Source organism: Arachis stenosperma, chromosome 7 (assembly GCF_014773155.1).
Source record: "Arachis stenosperma cultivar V10309 chromosome 7, arast.V10309.gnm1.PFL2, whole genome shotgun sequence".
NCBI classification, from domain to species: Eukaryota; Viridiplantae; Streptophyta; class Magnoliopsida; order Fabales; family Fabaceae; genus Arachis; species Arachis stenosperma.
Genome location: NC_080383.1, coordinates 3,948,207 through 3,968,694, shown reverse-complemented (window position 1 = coordinate 3,968,694; position 20,488 = coordinate 3,948,207). Strand labels below are relative to the sequence as shown.

The 20,488-nt window shown below is 34.1% G+C and overlaps 4 protein-coding genes across 5 annotated transcripts; 2 read left to right on the top strand and 2 right to left on the bottom strand.

Annotated features, from left to right (window-relative positions):
* Positions 1-2,334: 2,334 nt before the first annotated feature.
* LOC130942239 (ubiquinone biosynthesis O-methyltransferase, mitochondrial) lies at positions 2,335-5,392 on the top strand. The gene is made up of 9 exons (XM_057870953.1): positions 2,335-2,732; positions 3,058-3,147; positions 3,555-3,633; positions 3,920-3,997; positions 4,415-4,463; positions 4,552-4,601; positions 4,688-4,837; positions 4,995-5,075; positions 5,174-5,392. Exons 1-9 carry the CDS (start codon positions 2,515-2,517, stop codon positions 5,285-5,287), a joined length of 909 nt encoding a protein of 302 aa, XP_057726936.1. The 5' UTR covers positions 2,335-2,514; the 3' UTR covers positions 5,288-5,392.
* Positions 5,393-5,428: 36 nt separating this feature from the next.
* LOC130942240 (alkylated DNA repair protein ALKBH8 homolog) lies at positions 5,429-6,094 on the bottom strand. Its single transcript, XM_057870954.1, has one exon. It carries the CDS (start codon positions 6,092-6,094, stop codon positions 5,429-5,431), a length of 666 nt encoding a protein of 221 aa, XP_057726937.1.
* Positions 6,095-7,719: 1,625 nt separating this feature from the next.
* Positions 7,720-12,355, top strand: LOC130940472 (citrate synthase, glyoxysomal-like). Its single transcript, XM_057868602.1, has 13 exons — positions 7,720-8,061; positions 8,486-8,666; positions 8,864-8,949; positions 9,314-9,418; positions 9,716-9,778; positions 9,897-10,006; positions 10,085-10,204; positions 10,283-10,358; positions 10,680-10,753; positions 10,936-11,056; positions 11,420-11,517; positions 11,609-11,732; positions 11,908-12,355. The coding sequence occupies exons 1-13, from the start codon at positions 7,816-7,818 to the stop codon at positions 12,037-12,039; spliced, it is 1,536 nt and encodes a 511-aa protein (XP_057724585.1). The 5' UTR covers positions 7,720-7,815; the 3' UTR covers positions 12,040-12,355.
* Positions 12,356-12,439: 84 nt separating this feature from the next.
* Positions 12,440-19,523, bottom strand: LOC130940471 (probable LRR receptor-like serine/threonine-protein kinase At1g07650). Of its 2 annotated transcripts, XM_057868600.1 has the most exons (24): positions 19,285-19,523; positions 18,930-19,101; positions 17,597-17,668; positions 17,444-17,512; positions 17,237-17,308; positions 17,054-17,125; positions 16,896-16,967; positions 16,743-16,814; positions 16,555-16,626; positions 16,382-16,456; positions 16,208-16,279; positions 16,025-16,096; positions 15,862-15,927; positions 15,631-15,699; positions 15,503-15,541; positions 15,345-15,403; positions 14,812-15,197; positions 14,514-14,709; positions 14,198-14,347; positions 13,912-14,030; positions 13,598-13,808; positions 13,255-13,495; positions 13,027-13,177; positions 12,440-12,938 (listed from the first exon to the last, which is right to left on the bottom strand). In XM_057868600.1, the coding sequence occupies exons 1-24, from the start codon at positions 19,409-19,411 to the stop codon at positions 12,540-12,542; spliced, it is 3,105 nt and encodes a 1,034-aa protein (XP_057724583.1). In that variant the 5' UTR covers positions 19,412-19,523; the 3' UTR covers positions 12,440-12,539. The 2 variants fall into 2 exon arrangements, with proteins under 2 accessions (XP_057724583.1, XP_057724584.1); XM_057868601.1 differs by lacking the exon at positions 19,285-19,523 and having other exon boundaries at positions 18,938-19,097.
* Between the last annotated feature and the right edge of the window lie 965 nt (positions 19,524-20,488).

Sequence of the window (20,488 nt, the reverse complement as noted above, 5' to 3'; positions counted from 1 at the left end):
TGGTAAAAGATTTTTTATTTTAACATATATAATACCATGCAATAAAGTAGCGTACACCAACCGAATCCCTAACTCAAAGTTCCTCTAACATCTTACAAACACGTTCGACCTACTTACAACTACATATTACTATAACTAGAATCTATTTAAACACTATTTCTACAATCAACTACATATAGGGCTAACATGGCAACTTGTCTCAAGTACTATAAAAATAAATAATAAAATAAATAGCAACACCAACCTCAAAGTCCTTTGCCCCGGCAACATGCCATGTGGCGTTCAGGCTGTTAATGTTTGCATTGTCTGCCATAATATTCAACTGAACCGTCGGTTTGGTCAAACAAAGATAAAATGGATAAAAAAAAGTAAGGTAAAGAGTAAATTTTGATTTCTTTTAGAACTGTGAACGAAACCCCTTAAATAGGCGTTACCGAGCCTATTTCGTCCCTTTAAATAAACGAATTGAACTTACGCGTATTTAGTTTATATTGTAAACGAAATAGGGATATTGCAGAGCACGTGTGCACACGTTATAGGACCACCCATTTTCAACTTTATTTCGTTTAGAGAAATTCTCCATATACAAGCATTTTTTTATACAAGTCTTTACAAGTATTATATTAGCGCGCTTGAACGTTACTGCACGTTCTTCTTCCTCTTCCTCTTCTTCTTCTTTTCTTTCGTTTCTTACTTTTTCTTTCTCCTTCTTCAACCGTTACTGCACAATTTCACTGCACCGTCTTCTTCTTCTTGCTGCACATTCTTCTTCCTCTTCCTCCTCCTCTTCTTCTTCTTTTCTTTCGTTTTTTGCCTTCTCTTTTCCTTCTTCATTTACGTGCTTTTCTCTTTGTTTTCTTTTTTCGTTATTCTTGATTTCCATTATTTTTTGATATCAGCTCTGAAATCATTTTTGAAGAAGAAGAAGCAGCAGAATATGAGGAGGAGAAAGAGAAAGAGTTCTGAATTATGCATAAAGTGTCCTTTGGGTGTATTTTATAATCGTTTGGGTATATTTCGATAATCGTTTGGGTGTATTCTGAAGTTTCATTATTTCAAAACGATTTCAAAGCTTGATTTCAGAAACCATGAAAATCGAAAAAAAAAGAAGTAAGAATACCAGTAATAAACGAGTAAAACAACTAATGAAAAGGCAAAGAGAATAACGAAGAAATATCGTTTGGGTGTATTTTCTATAATCGTTTGGGTGTATTTCTGAAGTTCTATTATTTTCAAAACGATTTCAAAGTTTGATTTCAGAAACCATGAAAATCGAAAAAAAAAAGAAGTAAGAATACCAGTAATAAACGAGTAAAACAACTAATGAAAAGGCAAAGAGAATAATGAAGAAATATCGTTTGGGTGTATTTTCTATAATCGTTTGGGTGTATTTTCTATAATCGTTTGGGTGTATTTCTGAAGTTCCATTATCTTCAAAACGATTTCAAAGCTTGATTTCAGAAACCATGAAAATCGAAAAAAAAACGAAGCAAGAATACCAGTAATAAACGCAAATAAAACAACTAATTAAAAGGCAAAGAGAATAACGAAGAAATACATGGAGGAGGAGGAAGAAGAAGAAGAAGGAGAAGAAGAGGAAGAGGAAGAGGAAGAGGAAGAGGAAGATGAGTTGTTCATAATCCACGGTGAGTGAAGAAGAAGAAGAAGAAGAAGAGGAAGAGGAACAGGAAGAGGAAGATGAGTTGTTCATAATCCACGGTGAGTGAAGAAGAAGAGGAAGAGGAAGAGGAAGAGGAAGAGGAAGATGAGTTTTTCATAATTCACGGTGAGTGAAAAAGAAGAAGAAGAAAGAAGAAGAGGAAGAGGAAGAGGAAGAGGAAGAGGAAGAGGAGTCGTTCATAATTCACGGTGAGTGTAGCGCTTTAGAAACTAAATAACGCATTAAAAGACTCTAATGTGTAGCAAGTAGCAACTTGTAAAACTTGTAAGTCAAAAAGACTTGTATGTGTAGCAAGCCTCTTTCGTTTAATGTGTAAACGAAATACTTGTAAGTTCAATTCGTTTACACTCTAAACGAAATGTGACATGTTATGCATTTTTATAAAAAATGCTATAAATTACCAATATCAGTAATTAATACATTTAATTTATTTATATAAATAAAAAATCCTATGTACTCATGTCAAATTCTCATATATAAACATTAAAGTCATAGCCAATGAATAATAGCTCAAATGACATAGTTTTCCCATACTCAGTTAAGAGATTGCGGGTTCGAGTCTCTTATCTTTGGTAAAAAAAAAAAACATTAAAGTCATAATTAAATTATTTAAAAATAAAATTTGAACTTTTACCATTATGCCACCGCCCTTCATTGCTATTTGCTGGAGGTGTAACCGGTGGCACCGCTCGAAACAGTGACTGATCTTCCATTCTTCTTCCTTTCCCTGAACCGGTGAAGCTTGAAGCAGAAGAAAGACTCATTTTTCGCATCACTTTTCCGCTTGCACCCTTAAACCCTAATCCCTAAATCCAACACAGTACTTTTCGTGAATGGCTTTGAACGTCACCATCCACCGCATTCTTCGTCATCGTCGCTTCCTCAATTCTGCTAATTCCACTCTGCATCTCACCAACACTAGGTGCTTCTCCCATGCTCCATCAGCTTCTCCCTCTCCGAGTTCCAAAGCTAATGATAAAGATCCTCATTCAGGTCCATCTTCCTTGAAGGACAACGAGCTCGCCAAGTTTGCCGCCATTTCTGATACCTGGTTAGCTTTCTATTTGGTTCTTGTTGCACACATACATAAAAATCACGTTTTGGAATCTGGGTTTTGGTTTTTCCAATTGGAGAATGTGAAATTTGCAACCTTTTTCTTAGTAGTGGTAATGGAACAATTAGAATTGAAAGCTGATTATAATTTGCTCTGGAACCATTTGAATTCAGTTTATAGTGAATTTGCTGCAATTGTGCAATTTTCTTTTTGTTAGATCTCTATAGAATCAAGGATATGTGTTCCTGTAAATAATGGTAGGAATGTCTGGCTAATATAATGGATGTCCTCTATCTGTTTGTATTTTTGCCTGCATAACTAGGTGGGATTCTGAAGGCCCTTTCAAACCTTTGCATCTCATGAATCCTACAAGACTTGCTTTCATCAGGTCTACACTCTGTCGACATTTTAAGTAAGCCACCTCTTTTGTGCTTATAATTCTTATATAGTACTAATGATTCATTTTGCAATCCAGTTAGTTCCATTGTTTTATGCATGTATCATGTATGTACTACCACTTGCTCAGATTCCCAGATACTACTAGTTTACTTATTGGGATAGCATAGTCATTTTTTGTAGCAGATGTGAGATTAGATATTTATTATTGCTATAATGTAAAAGTATTGATTCAAATGAGGATATGAAAAGAGATGACTGTGGAAAAGTATTTGTTAGTAAAAACCATTGATAGAGTTGCTTTTGATGCCAAATGAAGATAGAAAGAGATAAATATAGAGAACAATGGAAGTAATGATATATATTTTGTCCTTTTGATGCTATGTGGTTAATAAATTATTAATTGTAATTTTCTTGTCTCAGGAGGGACCCTTATAGTACACGACCCTTTGAAGGACTTAAAATTGTTGATGTAGGGTGTGGAGGAGGAATTCTTTCTGAGGTATCTTTTTCTCCTTGTTGTGACATAGTGAAAAAACGCTTGTTCTTTGTATCTGCTGGCCAATACGGAAATGTGGGGATTTGGAGGTTACATTTGTTAGCTAGGAACCTGGAATTGTAAAAATTTGGTAACAAATTGACTAGATTTGTTAATTGTTAGATAGAAATGTGGAAACCTAATGTCTTTCTCTGATGCATACTCTTACTCATTAAGATTATTATGTTTCCAACTGGAAATCAGTGTTTTTTTATCCTCATTTATAGTTATACTCTCCTTTGGTCTTCAGCCGTTGGCTCGCTTGGGAGCTACCGTGACAGGCGTCGATGCTGTTGAGAAGAATATCAAGATTGCTCGACTTCATGCTGTATGCTTATCCTATAATTTGTCCATTGAAAATTTACAATCAATTTATGCATCAACTCATATAATGTTGCTCTTATTTGTCGGTGTATTTCAAAAATTTTATCAAGTTTCTTATTGTGTCATGATTTGCTTCATTTTATTTCTATGTTTATGTTTAACATATTTCCACTGAGATTATGCAATTTGCTAATTTTTTCTTCTGGAAGACTATGATGTTTGAAAAATTAATACTTGTTATATTTCACACTTATCATTTTGTTCTTAGATAGGATGATCCACAGTTTTCTTGCTATAAATATGTTACAAACAAAGGCTAGATTGAGTTACATTAGTGAATGAAGTTGTTGCTACCTTTAGAAAAATTGGTCCATTACATCTTCACTATTAGCTTGGCAACTTTATTATTGTTTGTTCACAGGATTTGGATCCGACAACATCAACTATTGAGTATTGTTGCACAACAGCTGGTACATACACACATCTTAATTCATTCTTATTGAGTATTGCTTTGTGTGGGTTCCTTTTTTGACTAAGTTGATAAAAGTAACTGATCAGAGAAGTTAGTTGAAGAAGGAAGAACATTTGATGCGGTAATGGCCTTAGAGGTACTCTATCTCTCTATGCTTCCTCCCTCGGTTGTGTGAGCTCTCATTGGGTTTATGCATATCAAGATCATTTTGAATGTTCACAGGTGATCGAGCATGTTGCAAATCCTGAAGAGTTCTGCAAATCTCTGGCAGCATTAACAAATCCAGATGGAGCCACTGTTGTATCAACAATCAATCGATCGATGCGAGCATATGCAACTGCCATTGTTGCCGCGGAATACATTCTCCACTGGGTAACTCACTCTTCTTGTTGACTCCACAGTTTTACATCATTTCTTCCTAAACAATCTTGGTTACAACATACATATGATGCATAATTGAACTCCACTTGAATTGGTAACTAGCATATCAATGTTATAATTTTAATTGGATTTGGATATATTGTTGCAGCTTCCAAAAGGCACACATCAATGGTCCACCTTTCTTACCCCGGAAGAACTAGCCATGATCCTACATCGTGCCGGCATCAATGTAAGCTAAATGCATCAACAAATTCACTTACAGCTTAATCTGAATTCGAATCAGCTTGTTTTGAGTTTAAACCAGCTTTTACAACATGATTAACACAGGTGGAGGAGATGGCAGGATTTGTGTACAACCCTCTAACAGGAAGATGGTTATTATCAGATGATATCAGTGTCAATTTCATCGCCTTTGCAACCAAAAGCCAAAACGCTATCTAATGGCATTACAAAAACAAAAACACAAACTTTTCATTCAACACTGAATAAAAATCCAATCTTTTTTTCCCCCCCTTTCAAAAGCTCAATACAAAACTAAAATAACAGATCAGTTCGATTTGGATTGGTTGGATTCGAATCAGTTCATGGATCAGGGCAGAGTTTCCTGAGAGTAATGGAGATTCTTCTAGATTGTTCCAATTCATTTCCTTGCCAGAGCTGAAATCCAGGGTTGCGATTAATCTGGTGCTTCCATTGGTACCTGGCTTCCCCTGACATGAGAACCAAGGAGCCCGGCGTGAGCAAAACGGGAACTTGAAGCGAATCGGAGTGAAGGGGAGTGAAGTGCATGACGCAGGAAGATTCGAGAGAGAGAATGGCGATGGCGTCTTGGAAGCGCAAGAGGTCAACGTGGGGGCAGATACCTTGTCCGGGAAGGTACATGTTGACGATCATCTGGTCGAAGAAGGGTTCTCTGGAGAGAAGAGGTTGAGGGAGAATGGAGGCTGATGAGGTGCGGATGAGGTGGGAGAGGTGGTGGGCCCAGGGAGGGAGGTGGCCGAAGAGCATGGCTTGGTTGTTGTTGGTGGTGGGAGTGAACCAGTTGTGGGAGTTGATGGCGGAGAGAAGATGGGCTTGGTGGCGGTGAGAGAGGAAGTTGGTGCATATCCATAGACCCTTAACTTGCTCTATTGCCACCCACTTCAACTTCTCTTCTTCTTCTTCTTCTGATGATGATGAGGGTCCGAAGACTTGTTCTAACACGGCTTTCTCGTCTTCTTCTTCTTCTTCTTCTTCTTCTTCTTCCATTCTCAGTGGTGTGTTTTGTGTCCTGAGCTTCTTCTTCTTCGCGATTAGGTTTTTAACACATTACAGAAACGGGCTTTCTAAGGCCTACATGCTTTTCATTTTTATTTTCGCCCTCCAAAATACTAGTCTTGCATGATTTTGTTCCTAGAGGTGGATTGATTTCATCATTTTCAAAATTAATTAAAAAATACTAGTCTTCCTTTGAATCCTTTCCTTGAATCATATTGTTGGCTAATTAGACGCCAAAAAAAAAAATATTGTTGGCTAATTTCAGAAAATCCGTAATGCATAGTTACTAAGAGAGTTGGTATTTTTTTTGAAGGTGAATGTTATGGTGCCTTTGAAATTGTGCCTAACTTGTCAAAAAAAGGTAAATAAATAATATTTAATAAATTTTAAATATTTTATTTTTTATTTTAAATATTTATTTTTTATTTTTAAAAGTAAGTTAGACAATTTAGTTACCAATAAAAAATATCATAAAATTCACCTTTTTTTAATATGAAGTTTTTAATTGTTATTGAACAAATTAGATGATCAAACGAGGATTCGATTTTGATGAGATATGTAAATTTGAGGATTAAATTTGTGCATTATAAAAGTTTTAAAATTTCAGGTACTTTTGTATTTTAAATGACAAATTTATTGGTCTAATTTGTGTTTTTCACATTCTAATTAAACATACCATATTCCAATAATGCTGTAAAATACTACCACCTCTCCAATATCAAAATTAAAAAATATATATTATCACATTCTTTTAAGTTTTTAACCTATGCAAAATCTTAATTTTTCATCATTAAATTAGATAACGAGATAACAATTGAATTAATATAATAATTAATTTATTAGTCTATTTAAGTAAAATGTTTAAAGTTCTATATTTTTTTATACATAAAATAATTTATTAGTCAATAACAAATTTTTTAAATAAAAATTTGATCCAAGCCGGATCACGATCAAATTGGGAGATATTATGAAACGAACAATTTGATAATGAGGTGCATGAAAGCACCAAGTTAACTACGAGAACGAGACATTAGGGAAGCTGGGAAACTACATCGTTAACCCTTTAGACCCGGAATAAGTGTGTGTTTGTGTGTGGGGAAAGGCAACTTAAATTAGCTTCAAGCTTCATTGCAAGCGATATGAATGGATTGGATAGTCTTGATGTCATCGTCTCATCTCATCTACAAATGTAATAACTTATACACATTTCCATTCTCCTTCATTCTTATCTCTCTCAACTTTCAACATTTTCATTTAACACCAAAATTTAATCTAATTTACTTGTAAGCCATTAGGATTCTTCTAATTATAAGATTTTTGAATAATAATATCAACCACATTTTAGTTTCAACTTTGATCTTAGTCATGTAAATAAATAAAGGGTAAATTAAATTTTTTTATTAAAAATATAAAAATTTAAATTTTTAATACATTTATTTTGGATCTATTAAATAAAAAAATTTAGCTAAACTCAAATAAATAATCCTTAATTTTTCACACGTGGCAAGTAGCAATTGGTTGATTAGTGTTAGTGTTAGTGTTAGTGTTAGTGTCATGATTAATTTTATTTTCTTTGTCTGAATTCATTACTTTCACTTTCTCTCTCCTTTCTCTTAGTTTGCTTCTTAATCCATCCAATTCCAAAATAATCTCTTTGCAACTGCATATTCAATTCCATCCCTTTCTTTTCTCTCTGCAAAAGGAACACAAAAATGTCAACCAATTCCGAAACCGCGACGGTTGTTGCGCGTGGCCGTTTGGCCATGCTCACAGCTCACCTCCGTCCCTTCTCCGCTGATGACGTGGCATCAGCTCTTCAGCCTCTCCGTCTCTCCGTACAGTCGTCTCCGCCTCCGAACGTGAAGGGAACGTTGACCGTCGTGGACGAAAGGACCGGAAAAAAGTACACCATTGAGGTCTCAGCTGAAGGCACGATCAAAGCCACTGATCTCAAGAAGGTATGTGATTTCTGATTTGTGATTGTGATCGAATCAAAGTTTTAGCTTTGATCTCTGTGCTCTAAGGGATTTCTAATTTTGGGAGATGTGTCTCATCAAATTTCGCATCTTTCTGTGAGTGTGTTCGGTGTATATCGTTGTTTATGATCATGGCTATGCTTCTAACGATGACGTTAATGTCTTTACCGGGAACAAAAATTAATTATTTATTCATGGTTACAAGCTGAAGTTACAAAATAAATAAATAAACAAAAATTGTAGCCGTAATTTTAGATATCAATTTTACCTATATGGATTAGTGATTTATATAAATTAATAATTTAATATTATAACCATGGATATGATAACATGATTGGAATCTAAAATAAAAAATTACCAACACACAAATTAAATTGTGGGGTAATTCTGGTTTCTTTATTTGCAGATAACAACGGGGAAGAATGACAAGGGTCTCAAGCTTTATGATCCAGGCTATTTGAACACCGCCCCTGTTAGATCAACTATTAGTTATATCGATGGTGATGAGGGGATTCTTAGATATAGAGGGTATCCAATTGAGGAGCTTGCAGAGAAAAGCAATTTTACAGAAGTAGCCTATCTCATTTGTGAGTATTTCTTTAGCTGCAGTGTGTATGTATATTGTATTCCATGGTGCTTGTTTATCAGTAGAAGAAAATATTATATCTTTAATGCCAGTGAGGAAACATGCATTTCGCCATAGTCCTGGAACCTGTTAGTTACATGTTAACATTTAGATGGCATGAAAGTTTCTAAAGTTTGTTGACTCTCATTCTCTTATTAGTGTATGGAAATTTGCCTTCTGAAAGTCAGCTAGCTGAATGGAAGTTCGCTATATCTCAACATTCAGCTGTTCCACAAGGTGTTTTGGTGAGCTTCTATGCTATATCTATTTCCCATAGTCCTATCTGGTGTTTGCTATTCTTTTTGTTTTGGTCATTGACGCATTTAATATATAAGCAACTTCCAGGGATTGTATTACTGCTTGAAATTTAATATTCGGGTGGAGTCATTTTTTATTTTTTTTAAGTAGGTTTTCTGACCTCTTTATTTCAGGAAGATTTCCTGTTAATTTTCTGGGATGGTTTAGATCAACCTGCATAGGAATTTCTTTTTCAATGTAGTTCCTTTTAGTTTATATGCAAAGGAGAGAAAATATGCTGTTCGATTCTTTTTAATGAAGTAAGAGGTTACTAATCCCAGTTGTGGTGTTATCTTATATTTGATTTTGTAGGATCTTATACAAGCATTGCCCCATGATGCACATCCTATGGGTGCGCTTGTTAATGCCATAAGTGCTCTATCCATTTATCATCCCGATGCGAATCCTGCTCTCAGAGTAAGTAATGAAATCTTCTGTCAATTGGCTACTCTTTTGAACTGTTCTGCATTGATTACGTGTCTAGTAATAGCATAACATGACATCTTGTAAATCTTAACCAATTTTGGTTACATGATCTTTCTTTTTCTGTTTTGTTCTTTGTCTTCCCTTTTGTAAGTTCTATATTATGAAAACAGATTGGTTACATCTAATTTTATTTGTCCATGGTATTCAAATCATTATGTGGATTCCTGCTGATTTTAGATGTCTACAAATTGAATTTTGTTTTTCATTATCTATTATTGTTTAATGCAGGGTCAGGGTGTTTATAATTCAAATCAAGTGAGAGATAAACAAATAGCACGGGTTATTGGAAAGGTATGCCTATTCATTCTCTTTTTTCTCATCTCCCCTATCTGGGTCTGATATATCTAAATTATCCATACAATTCTATCTTTTTTGCAATCATTGACCTGCCCAATTTTTTTTGCTGCAGATAACAACGATAGCTGCTGCAATTTATCTCAGAATTACAGGAAGACCACCTGTGCTTCCATCCAACAATCTTTCTTTCACTGAGAATTTCTTATACATGCTAGATTCCCTGTAAGTTGTGTGTATGCTCTTTTTCTATTTGTGTGTGGAATAAGTGTGTAATGGAACCTTCACTCTTGATGCATTCAGGGGCAATCGGTCATATAGACCCAACCCTAAGCTAACTCGTGCACTGGACATCATCTTCATCCTGCATGCAGAGCATGAAATGAATTGTTCTACATCCGCTGTTCGACACCTTGCATCAAGGTAGACATCATACTACAACACTACTTAAGCAACAGAAAGCAGCTAATCTAATCTTGCTTAATTATTAATTTATTTCAGTGGTGTTGATGTATTCACTGCTGTTGCTGGGGGTGTTGGAGCTCTATATGGACCTCTTCATGGTGGAGCTAATGAGGTTCTCCCCCTATTTCAGAATATTTTTTCGTTTAGGCCTATGACACTAGGAATGAGAATATAATTTAAAGATGATTATTATTATTATTATTGGTATCGTAAACTTAAAAATAATATGAAGACTTTATTATTATTATTATTATTATTATTATTATTTCTAGATGACTTTTTTTTTTTTTAAATGTAAGGAATTACTATAAAGAGTTAATGAAGCTGTTACAATCTTTTGTTCATTCCTTATTATATGATGAAGTGAATACACATAAGCACAACACTAATATTTCAATGTATGAGCATCCTAATGTAACCTTTGATTATGCAGGCTGTCCTCAAAATGCTGAGTGAAATTGGAAGTGTTGAGAACATTCCGGAGTTCATTGAAGGTGTCAAATCCAGGTGGCTACTACTTTCTTTTGTTTTGTGGGTGTTATTTCTTCCCAAATTTTTGGCTTAATGCTTGTACCCTGGAAAGATAGCATCATGGATTGCTATTGTTGCTTCACTTTTTGGGGATTTCTTAAATGAAAGTGGGGGAAAGAAGATAACTTAAGATAAAAATCTTTTTCTTGTGTCCACAGGAAAAGGAAGATGTCTGGTTTTGGTCACAGAGTATACAAAAACTATGATCCCAGAGCAAAGGTCCTAAGAAAACTGACAGAGGAAGTTTTTGCAATTACTGGCCGGGATCCTCTTATTGAGGTATTTATCCATTTTTAATTCTGTCTTTCCTATTTGTTAATACAATGACATACCTACGTGCGGGTATAGATCCTCACATGTGAAAATTTCACATGATTTTATCATATATGATATCTCTAAACATGACATGTGCTAAAAGAAAATTCACATGGAAGGTCTGTTCTCCCCACATTTATAATTTTCCTTATATTTTACATTTTTTATTGTGTTAAAATTAAATTTCAGATTGAATTAGATAATATCTTAAGACAAAAAAATCTGTAGCAAATTTTTAATTTAAAGCATTATTGTTTCAATTTGATTCAGTATGTTTAGTTTAAGATTTGAAAGTTCTAACTTGTGTGCGAACGCTTGATTGTTCAGGTTGCAGTTGCCTTGGAGAAGGTTGCACTATCTGATGAATATTTCATCAAGAGGAAGCTATATCCAAATGTTGACTTCTACTCTGGAATAATTTATAGGTAATCAATCATTACATCTTGTATGGCAATTAGATTTAGATATGATAAATTATGCTTATGCATGCTTGAGTTGATGGTTTTATGCAATCAGGGCCATGGGGTTCCCACCTGAGTTTTTCACTGTTTTATTCGCAATCCCTCGAATGGCCGGATACTTGGCACATTGGAGAGAGTCATTGAATGATCCTGATACAAAGATTATGAGACCTCATCAGGTTACTTTCTTTCTCCAAATCACTTTGTTTATGATTTCTTGCCCATTAATCAGGATTATAGTTGGTTATTTCATGCATATGGTTGTGTAGTATTTACCAGAAGATATAGAACATCTGATGCATTTCCGGTTACATTTCACTTCCCTAATTTCACAGAATCTATTCTATGCTTTAGGTTTATGTTGGAGAATGGTTGCGACATTATAAGCCGATCAACGAAAGGATTGTATCAAGTGATGGTGACAAGCTTGGCCAGGTAGCCATGTCGAATGCCTCAAAGCGGCGGCTCGCTGGATCAGGGATGTAGTTTAGAACCCTAGTTTGGATGAGTGTCATGACCAAAAGGTTATACATAGAAAATGTAGGGAGGACGTAATTCCTTGTTTTTGGACTTGTATTACTTTGCTATAACCAGGGTGATTCATAGGGAGCATGTCACTGGATAAATAATGCAACTTCAGTCTCATCCATGAAAAATGATGTTGGGTGGGATTAGTTGTTCAAGCCATGTATTCAAGCACTATATATAGGTGCTACTCCTTCTACTTATGCCTTTTAAGTACTTTGTTAAATATTAATTTTGATTTTATTCTTGAAAATAAAATGAAGATTGTTACGTTTCATATCATATATAAAGGTGTAGTCACTTGTCTTAGAGAGCACACTGGTCACTGCAAGCAAATACTTAGGTAAGAGTGAAAGGAAACTGGTTGAATCTACAATCACCATTTGGAAGGCATAAAGAGTTTCTTCAAATGTACATTAGAGACAGATTTCTATATAGACATGGTGTTAAGGAAACTGTCATCAGTTGTCTGACATGTCTGAGTTAACTTTTACAAGATGGTAACTCCCTTCTGTTTCAATAAGTGAGTGAGAGGAATTAGCATCAGCATACATAGTACTACTATATGTTGACATGCTTTGTGATCTACTTGGATTCTGCCAGAAGTGATTCCTCATACTCTTATATCTTGAATTTGAACTATATGCTGAATATCCAGGATCAGAAAGTATATCTTGAATGTCTGTCCAACCTTCAAGCATGCTCACTGCTTGTGACATTGTTGGTCTTAGTGTTGGAGATGCATTAGTACATAGTAGAGCCACATTTAGCATTACCATTGCCTCTTTTGTTGAATATTCTGACCCCAAATCTGGATCAACAAGCTCTAGAAGATTTCCTCTTTCTTGCAAGACATATGCCTGAAAAAAACACTCAGATTTCAGACTAGAATAACCAATATCAATTTATATCATGCAATACAAATCAATCCTTGTTTTTAGTAGTTACCCAATCAAGAAGATAAACAAATTCCTCATTAGGTCTGTAATTTGTGTTGCTCTTTCCGCTAACGATTTCCAATGCAACCACCCCGAAGCTATACACATCTGCTTTGTCAGTTAAATAGCCACGCATTGCATACTCAGGAGCCATATAACCACTGCAAAATGACAACAAACATGTAGATGAATTACAAATAATAACTTTTGAAATGGTTGCAGAATACGATGAACTTACATTGTTCCTGCAATTCGAGTGCTAACATGACTTTTGTCATCTTCATTGAGTTTAGCCAAACCAAAATCCGAAACTTTGGGATTGAAATCCTTGTCTAGTAAGACATTACTAGTCTTTATATCCCTATGAATGATCTTGATTCTGGACTCTTCATGGAGATAAGCTAAAGCTCTAGCTATACCAAGACAAATCTTCTTCCTGGTTGGCCAGTCCAGTTTCACTTTTCTGTCTAGATCCTTACCTACATATGATTGTGATAAAGATAATCAGTTGATTCATTCAATATACTTTATTCAAATTGCAGGTGTGAATTTATAATGTTAATCATCATTCTGAAACTTACCAAATAGTATCCGAGATAAACAATTGTTTTCCATATACTCATATATCAGTATTAACTGATTACCCTCAGCACAACATCCATAAAGCTTAACCAGATTTGGATGTTGAAGCCCTGATATCATTCCTATCTCATTCACAAACTCACGGTTTCCTTGCTTTGATTTTGATGAGAGTTGCTTTACTGCAATTACAGTTCCATCTAATAGTAGCCCCTGCATCATGGACAAAGGTTTATATATAGTTTAGATAGATTCGACGTCAATCCGTACATTTCGGCTAAATAACAACAGAATGAAAAAGAAGGATGAAACATACCTTGTAAACAGAACCAAAGCCACCTTCACCAATTTTATTAGCTACATCAAAGTTTTTAGTTGCTGCTTTGATTTGTTTTAAAGTAAACAATCCTGTCTGCAGATCTATACCCCTAAGTTCTGGGAAGAAAATAAGAAAAACAAGAGTGAAATTCGAATTCAAGTTTTAAACATGAACACTGCTTTTGGAGGTATACTTATTTGAAAGAAATTGAAATACTCAAATAAAAAAATAATAATAATTCAAAGAACTTGGTGGTATATTGCAAATTTGCAATGTTCCATACCTTTATACACTGCATTGCTTCCTCCTATATATCCCTTTCTCCTCATTACACCCAACAAAATAAGAACAAGCACTCCAACAGCAGCAACTATACAAGCAGCTAGCAGAATGATGTAGGTTTTGTGGCCATTTTCTGATGGTACTGGGAAATCTGGGCAAGGGAAACAGTATTTATTAGCTTTTGTAGAATCAACAACAAAATCTAGATATACATAGACATAAAATTTAAACACTATGAAAATTTTAATTCCTTTAATACAAAGTAGTAAACACTATGCAGAAGTTTACAAATAAGAGTTTAGCTTGGAAACACTTACTAGGCTCTACTGAGATAGCAGATACTAGAGGTCCATAAACTCCTCGAGTCGGTATGCCGGTTGTGCCCTTTCCAGCCCAGTAGAAGTGAATTTTCAATGTATGTTCTGTGACAGTTGCATTAAATGTCTTCACAATTGGCTTGCCAGTACCACCAGCTGCTTTTTGGATATCAAATTCTTTCAACACCAATTTCCCCTGAATTTCAACCACATAACAACACATTCCATCTACATCAATGCACAGTTCAGTAGGAACCAAACAACTAGAATCATGTCTAAATCATGTGGCAGTAGCTACCTGGATGTACACATCAAAGATTCGCCTTCCGAGACTGTAAAATGACCTGTCATTGATAAACATAATCTCTGCAAAGTGAAGCTCAACAGTGTAGTTTCCATTGATAAGGCATAGGCCATAGTATGTCAGAGCAAGGGGCGAAACACGAGCTGTAGTATAAAGTTCTGAATTGAGTGCAGAGACATTTACAAGTCTTGAAGCATTAGTCACAATAAAGGGATCAGAGTCAATGTCATTGTCCATGAAGCTTCCAGTGCTGCTTAGAGCCCATCCCTGAGTAAGGTAATACAATATTGATGCACCTCTTCCTTCTCTGTCGGCTTCATAAACACGGCCGCTGACATTTGCTTCCGGTCCACCACAGTTTATGTTCATGGAGTGAGAATCTGTTGCATAAACAATGGCAATTAGGATTTCTTGGAGCATGCAATCATGTTTACTAGAAGTTTTTGTAACTTCTATTTTGTTTATTTCTTTAACTTTAGAAGAGATTCATAAGTTAATCTTAAATTTAATGCATTACACACACTTACATTTGGTAACTGAGGCAGGGCATGGAAAGTTCCTTTTAAGGCATGTAGAAATCCTACTTCTGCAACAAAATGTGGAATTTAAGGTAAGGCCTAGTTTTTCAGAAAATTCTTAAAATCTGAAAGTGTTAAACTTCATATTCAAAGCAAAAATAGCTTACTGTGTATCCGCGGATGAGGAGTATCCCTCAACAAGGTTTCTGGAAAAATAGCAAAAGTTAAGTAGTTATAACTGATAACTAATATTCATTTAAGTCAAAATGAATATCAGACCTCAAATTAAACTTACAAGGTCCCTCCTCTTTGACATTCAGTTGGACTAGAGCTATCCCAGTTGAAGTTATTGGAAGAGATATCCCTGCACCAAAACTACTATGTCATGATCGCGGCTTAAATAAGAGTGTTATGCAAGCTCAACGATATTTGTCTTTAAACATCAGATTTAGCATTAACATATCTGAAATCTAGATTGTTTGTAAACTAATGCCATATAACTAAAAGATCAGGGGATTTGACATACACATTTTTACTAGTTCTAAGGATCCAGCTTGCTATGGTCCCTGATAGCATGTTCCCAGTTAAAAACCTGCAACATATATATGATAAAAGAAAAGGAAGTTGTTTCATTAGAAAGGTGAATGAGATTATTGAATCACATATTTTCATTAAATCCATTTACTTACATGTAGTCAAGTTTGTCAAGGTTGGAAAAAGATTCAGGTATCTTCCCACTCAAGCCATTGAAACTCAAATCTCTAAAACAATGAAGATAAATACATGAACTTGTTTTGCATAAAGAATGAGTAAATTCAAAAACCATGTGTATATAGCCCTATATATATGTCTGATTTGGTGATTTTACTTACAGCATTTTCAGTTTTTCCATTCTTCCTATATAATCAGGGATATTTCCTTTGATCAAGCATTTTCTCAGTACCCTACATTATAAGATGTCCAAGAAAAAAAGATATAGGCCATTGTTATATTGAATTTGAGAGGGAAAAAAATGATATATTGAATTTGAGTCACTGAAAACTCACAGTGTCTTCATGGATTTCATATTACTCAGTGGTGGGAAAGAAGAGCCTTTAGTACCTTTTAGGTCACTTATCCTCCTAAGTATCATAAAGGAAAGAAAAAAAATCACTTGATATATTCATCATCTTTAATCAAAGTTAATAATAACAATAATAGTAAAGTATTACAAGCATACAAATCACTCAATCTTGTCAATGCAGATACGCTAGAAGGTATAGGCCCCTCAAGAGAACAACCCTGCATGTGCCTGTAACAAAGAGGTGTGGAAATTAACTATTTTTGTCTATATGATAGTATCTGATTGGATGTCTGTGTAAATATAAAAACAAATTCAATAAAAAGAGAACAAAGAATTAGGCTTACAGCTTTTCGATTGATGTCCAATTACTAATGAAATCCGGTATCCTCCCGGAGAAACTATTATCGCTTAGCCTCCTAATATGTGACTTCACAAAGATTATCAAAGTTTATCTATGGTGAAATGTAGACAAATCAGATTGATAAGAAAATACTTACAGATCATTCAACTTGGTTAACTTGGAGAGTGATGCTGGCAATGTTCCAGTGAATCCATTTGATGACAGAATGCTGAACAAATAAACATGATTCATTCATGTCAAGCAATACTAGATATGTTAAGTAGAGAAAAAAGAGGTCAAGAGTATAATTATTACATCTTTTCTAGATTGATCAACTTTCCAATCTCATTTGGGATGGGGCCTGTAAAGTAATTTCCCTCAATACTTCTGCAATGTTCATGCAAATATTGGAAATCATATTACCACATACATTGTTTAGAGTACATAACATTTCTACTCACAATAAATGTGAAAATAAAGGAAAATGCATCAACTTACATGTTTTTGAGAGTTGTAATATTTGTGAGAACCTTGGGGAATGGACCTGATAATTTGTTTCCCATTAAAGAGCTGCAAATTCAGTTAACAAATCTATATTGTTATTGGCAAATTGTTTACTTGCTGAGGAAGAAACATAGTGTTCGCGCATGCGCACTGCGTGCTGAGAAACCAAAGGGTGCATTATATGAGAAAGAAACTTCTTACAGCTCAACTAAGTTCATGGAAGCCCATTGTTGAGGTATAGAACCAGTGATGAGGTTGCGACTAAGGTCCCTATTTGAAAGTGCAACACCAAGTTAGAGATAATGGAGCAATGAATCATAGCGCAAAAGCTGAGGTTTGGTTGGTTTATCTTACAAAATCTTGAGATAATGGAGCTTGGAAAACTCTGGTGAAAGAGTACCACTCAGATTCTCTGCCTTCAAGTATCTGTTAGATTTTAGAATGTGAAATTAAAAGCAGGAAATTAGAATTTAATACTATTTATAATAAACATTATTTTGACACTAGTATTTTCTTAACTACTAGCAGGTGTTTCCTTTGTTTTGCTAATTAAAAATAATCTAAATACACAATTAATATGAAGAACACTTGGTGTAATAAGTGTTACTGATTAGAATTTAGGTAGTGGTTAACATGATTATGATTAATGCAAAAAGTTCCAACAAATAAGCCTTAAAACAGAACAACATAATTAGAAAATCTAGCAAATACCATTGTATATAAAAATTTCCAACCAATGTAGAATTTATGTATTTTCTTCATAAAAGAACAGAAAACATTCTGTTAAGTAAGCCACTAGTCATCTTTGAACCTAAATCAACATTTCCTATTCAAAAGACCAGTTAAAATATGCAAAAATTAAGATCTAATTTTGAGTTTAGTTATACTCCAAAAGTAAATTAAGCAAACTACAGTGACATATTTTCAAGCCTAGTCAATCTAGGACTTATTAATTGGATATAAAAGAATATATAATTTAAAAGTTTGCAGTAAGCACTGACCAAAAAGTTATTACAGATAAGAACTTACTTTTGCTGTCTTAAAAAAAATGATTAGATCAGAGGATCCACTTCAAAGTCAACTATGACATGCAATTTGCACAAAGATCTGTCACTTCTGAGGTGTGAAATGATGATTGGACTTTGCAACAAATTTTCAAACTTCACTCCAATTTAGACCAATGGGGCACTTTGACACCTCACTAATTTGTTTGATTAAGACTAATATATAAGACAACATAACTTATTGTATGGCCAAAGGATATGCACACATTACAACAAATATTATTAAAGATACTACAGAGAAAACTCTTACTGTTTAGAGAATCAGTGATATTAATATTTAATCCTTCAGTGATTCTCAATCAATAAAATTTGTTACATTCAATAAAATAACTACAGCTACATTATGTTAACAGAATACTACAAAGACATACATAATTAAACTCATAAGTTATATATATAGCTAAGCATAATTTGAAAGAGGAAGATGATTTATGAATTTTATGATAAGTTCAGGTAGTTATAACTAACAATTTGAAGGAAAATTCACATGAAGAACAATTAAATGGAAAGCTTGAAGAAGAAAAAGTGAGGCTCTTCCTTCATCTCCCTAAAGGCACATGTTTCCATGTGATTTTCTGCCATAATTCACATTAAAAATGAATGATTAAGAGAGAGAACAGTACATGCTTACAAGATGGCAAGAAGATTGATTGAAGGAAAAGCAATCACAAGCCACAAAGCTCTGAAAGCTCTTCTTATCAGACATGTTCCAATTCCCTTTTCCACTGCAAGGATCAACACCAAAGTCCCAATCCTTCTTCCCTAACTTCTTCCCTATCTCTTTCAATGCCTTCACTGCACATACATAAATCAAATCAACAATAATGTTATATCAATCATTAATTATTAAAATTATGTGACCATATAAGATTTGACCAAAATCACTTCCTTCCTATAACTATAGAATACAAAAGCAATAGTTATATTAAGCTACTAAGACAAGAAGAAGTAGTAGTAGTGAAGTAATGACTCTCTTACCCTCTTCATTGTTGAGTTTTGGTGTGGCAGCAGAAGCCAAATGTGACAAGAAAACCAATGAAGTTGAACCAAGGAGAAGAAAAAGAAGGAGCTTGGAACAACAGCAATGGTCTAAATTATTCTCCATGATTGAGTTTGAACTTTGGAGTGTTACTAATTGGTTGTTGTTCCAATAAGTAGCAGAAATAAATAAAGGGTAGTGAGGTAACAACTATAGGGAACTTATTTATGAGATTTGAGTCATGATTCATCAGATGAGGATAGTGATAGATATTAGGATGCAAGAAAAAATAAATAAATAAATAAATGGTTATGCAGCATAAGGTACTGTGTAGTCTTATTGTGAGTAGGGACCAAATTAAAATAACATTATTATGGCATAATGCCAAACCCAATGTTAATCTTAATGTATTAAATGTATTAATGTATTAATATTAATCTATGAAGCACGGACACTTTGCTAAGTTGTCGTGTCTGTGTATCGGATACATTTTAGACACGACACTCACTGACACGCGTGTCTGCTGTGTCCAAATTAACGGTGTCTCAATAAAAATAAAAAATTCTTCTCTGGACACACCTAAATATCATCATGTGTCAGCATGTTCGATCTTATTCTTAATATATATTCTTAAAATAAATTTAGATATAGTATATAGTATTATTTATTAAAACAAAAAATATTTAAAATACTTGATATAATTAAAATAAGACATTAAAAATAATTTAAAAAATTAATTCATATTTTAATATCAATAAAATATTAAAATATCATTAAGGATTTATCTAAAAAATGCTTTATATTTTATATGTATACGTGTCCCCGTGTCATGTAAGATTTTAAAATTCGCGTATCGGCGTGTCCCGTGTCGTGTCGTGTCTCGTGTCTGTGTCAGTGTCCGTATATCATAGATATTAATATAATGTATAATATTTGTTTATGATTGTAAGATGCAAGAGGGAGTGGAATGACACTGTGAGAATAAAAAACAAATTGTAATAAATAAAATATTTTTGTTTAAATATATATATGATATATCTCTTTGACTCTCTGTCGGCATTCATCATAATAATTAAGTGAGTTTTTACTTTCACCACAAAATTTATAGACATGGTTTTCTAAATCTTATGAAATCTTCTTTTATGACTTTATTGTTTCAATTATATGTGTTTAAAAAAATAATTATATTTTGTGAAACATAGG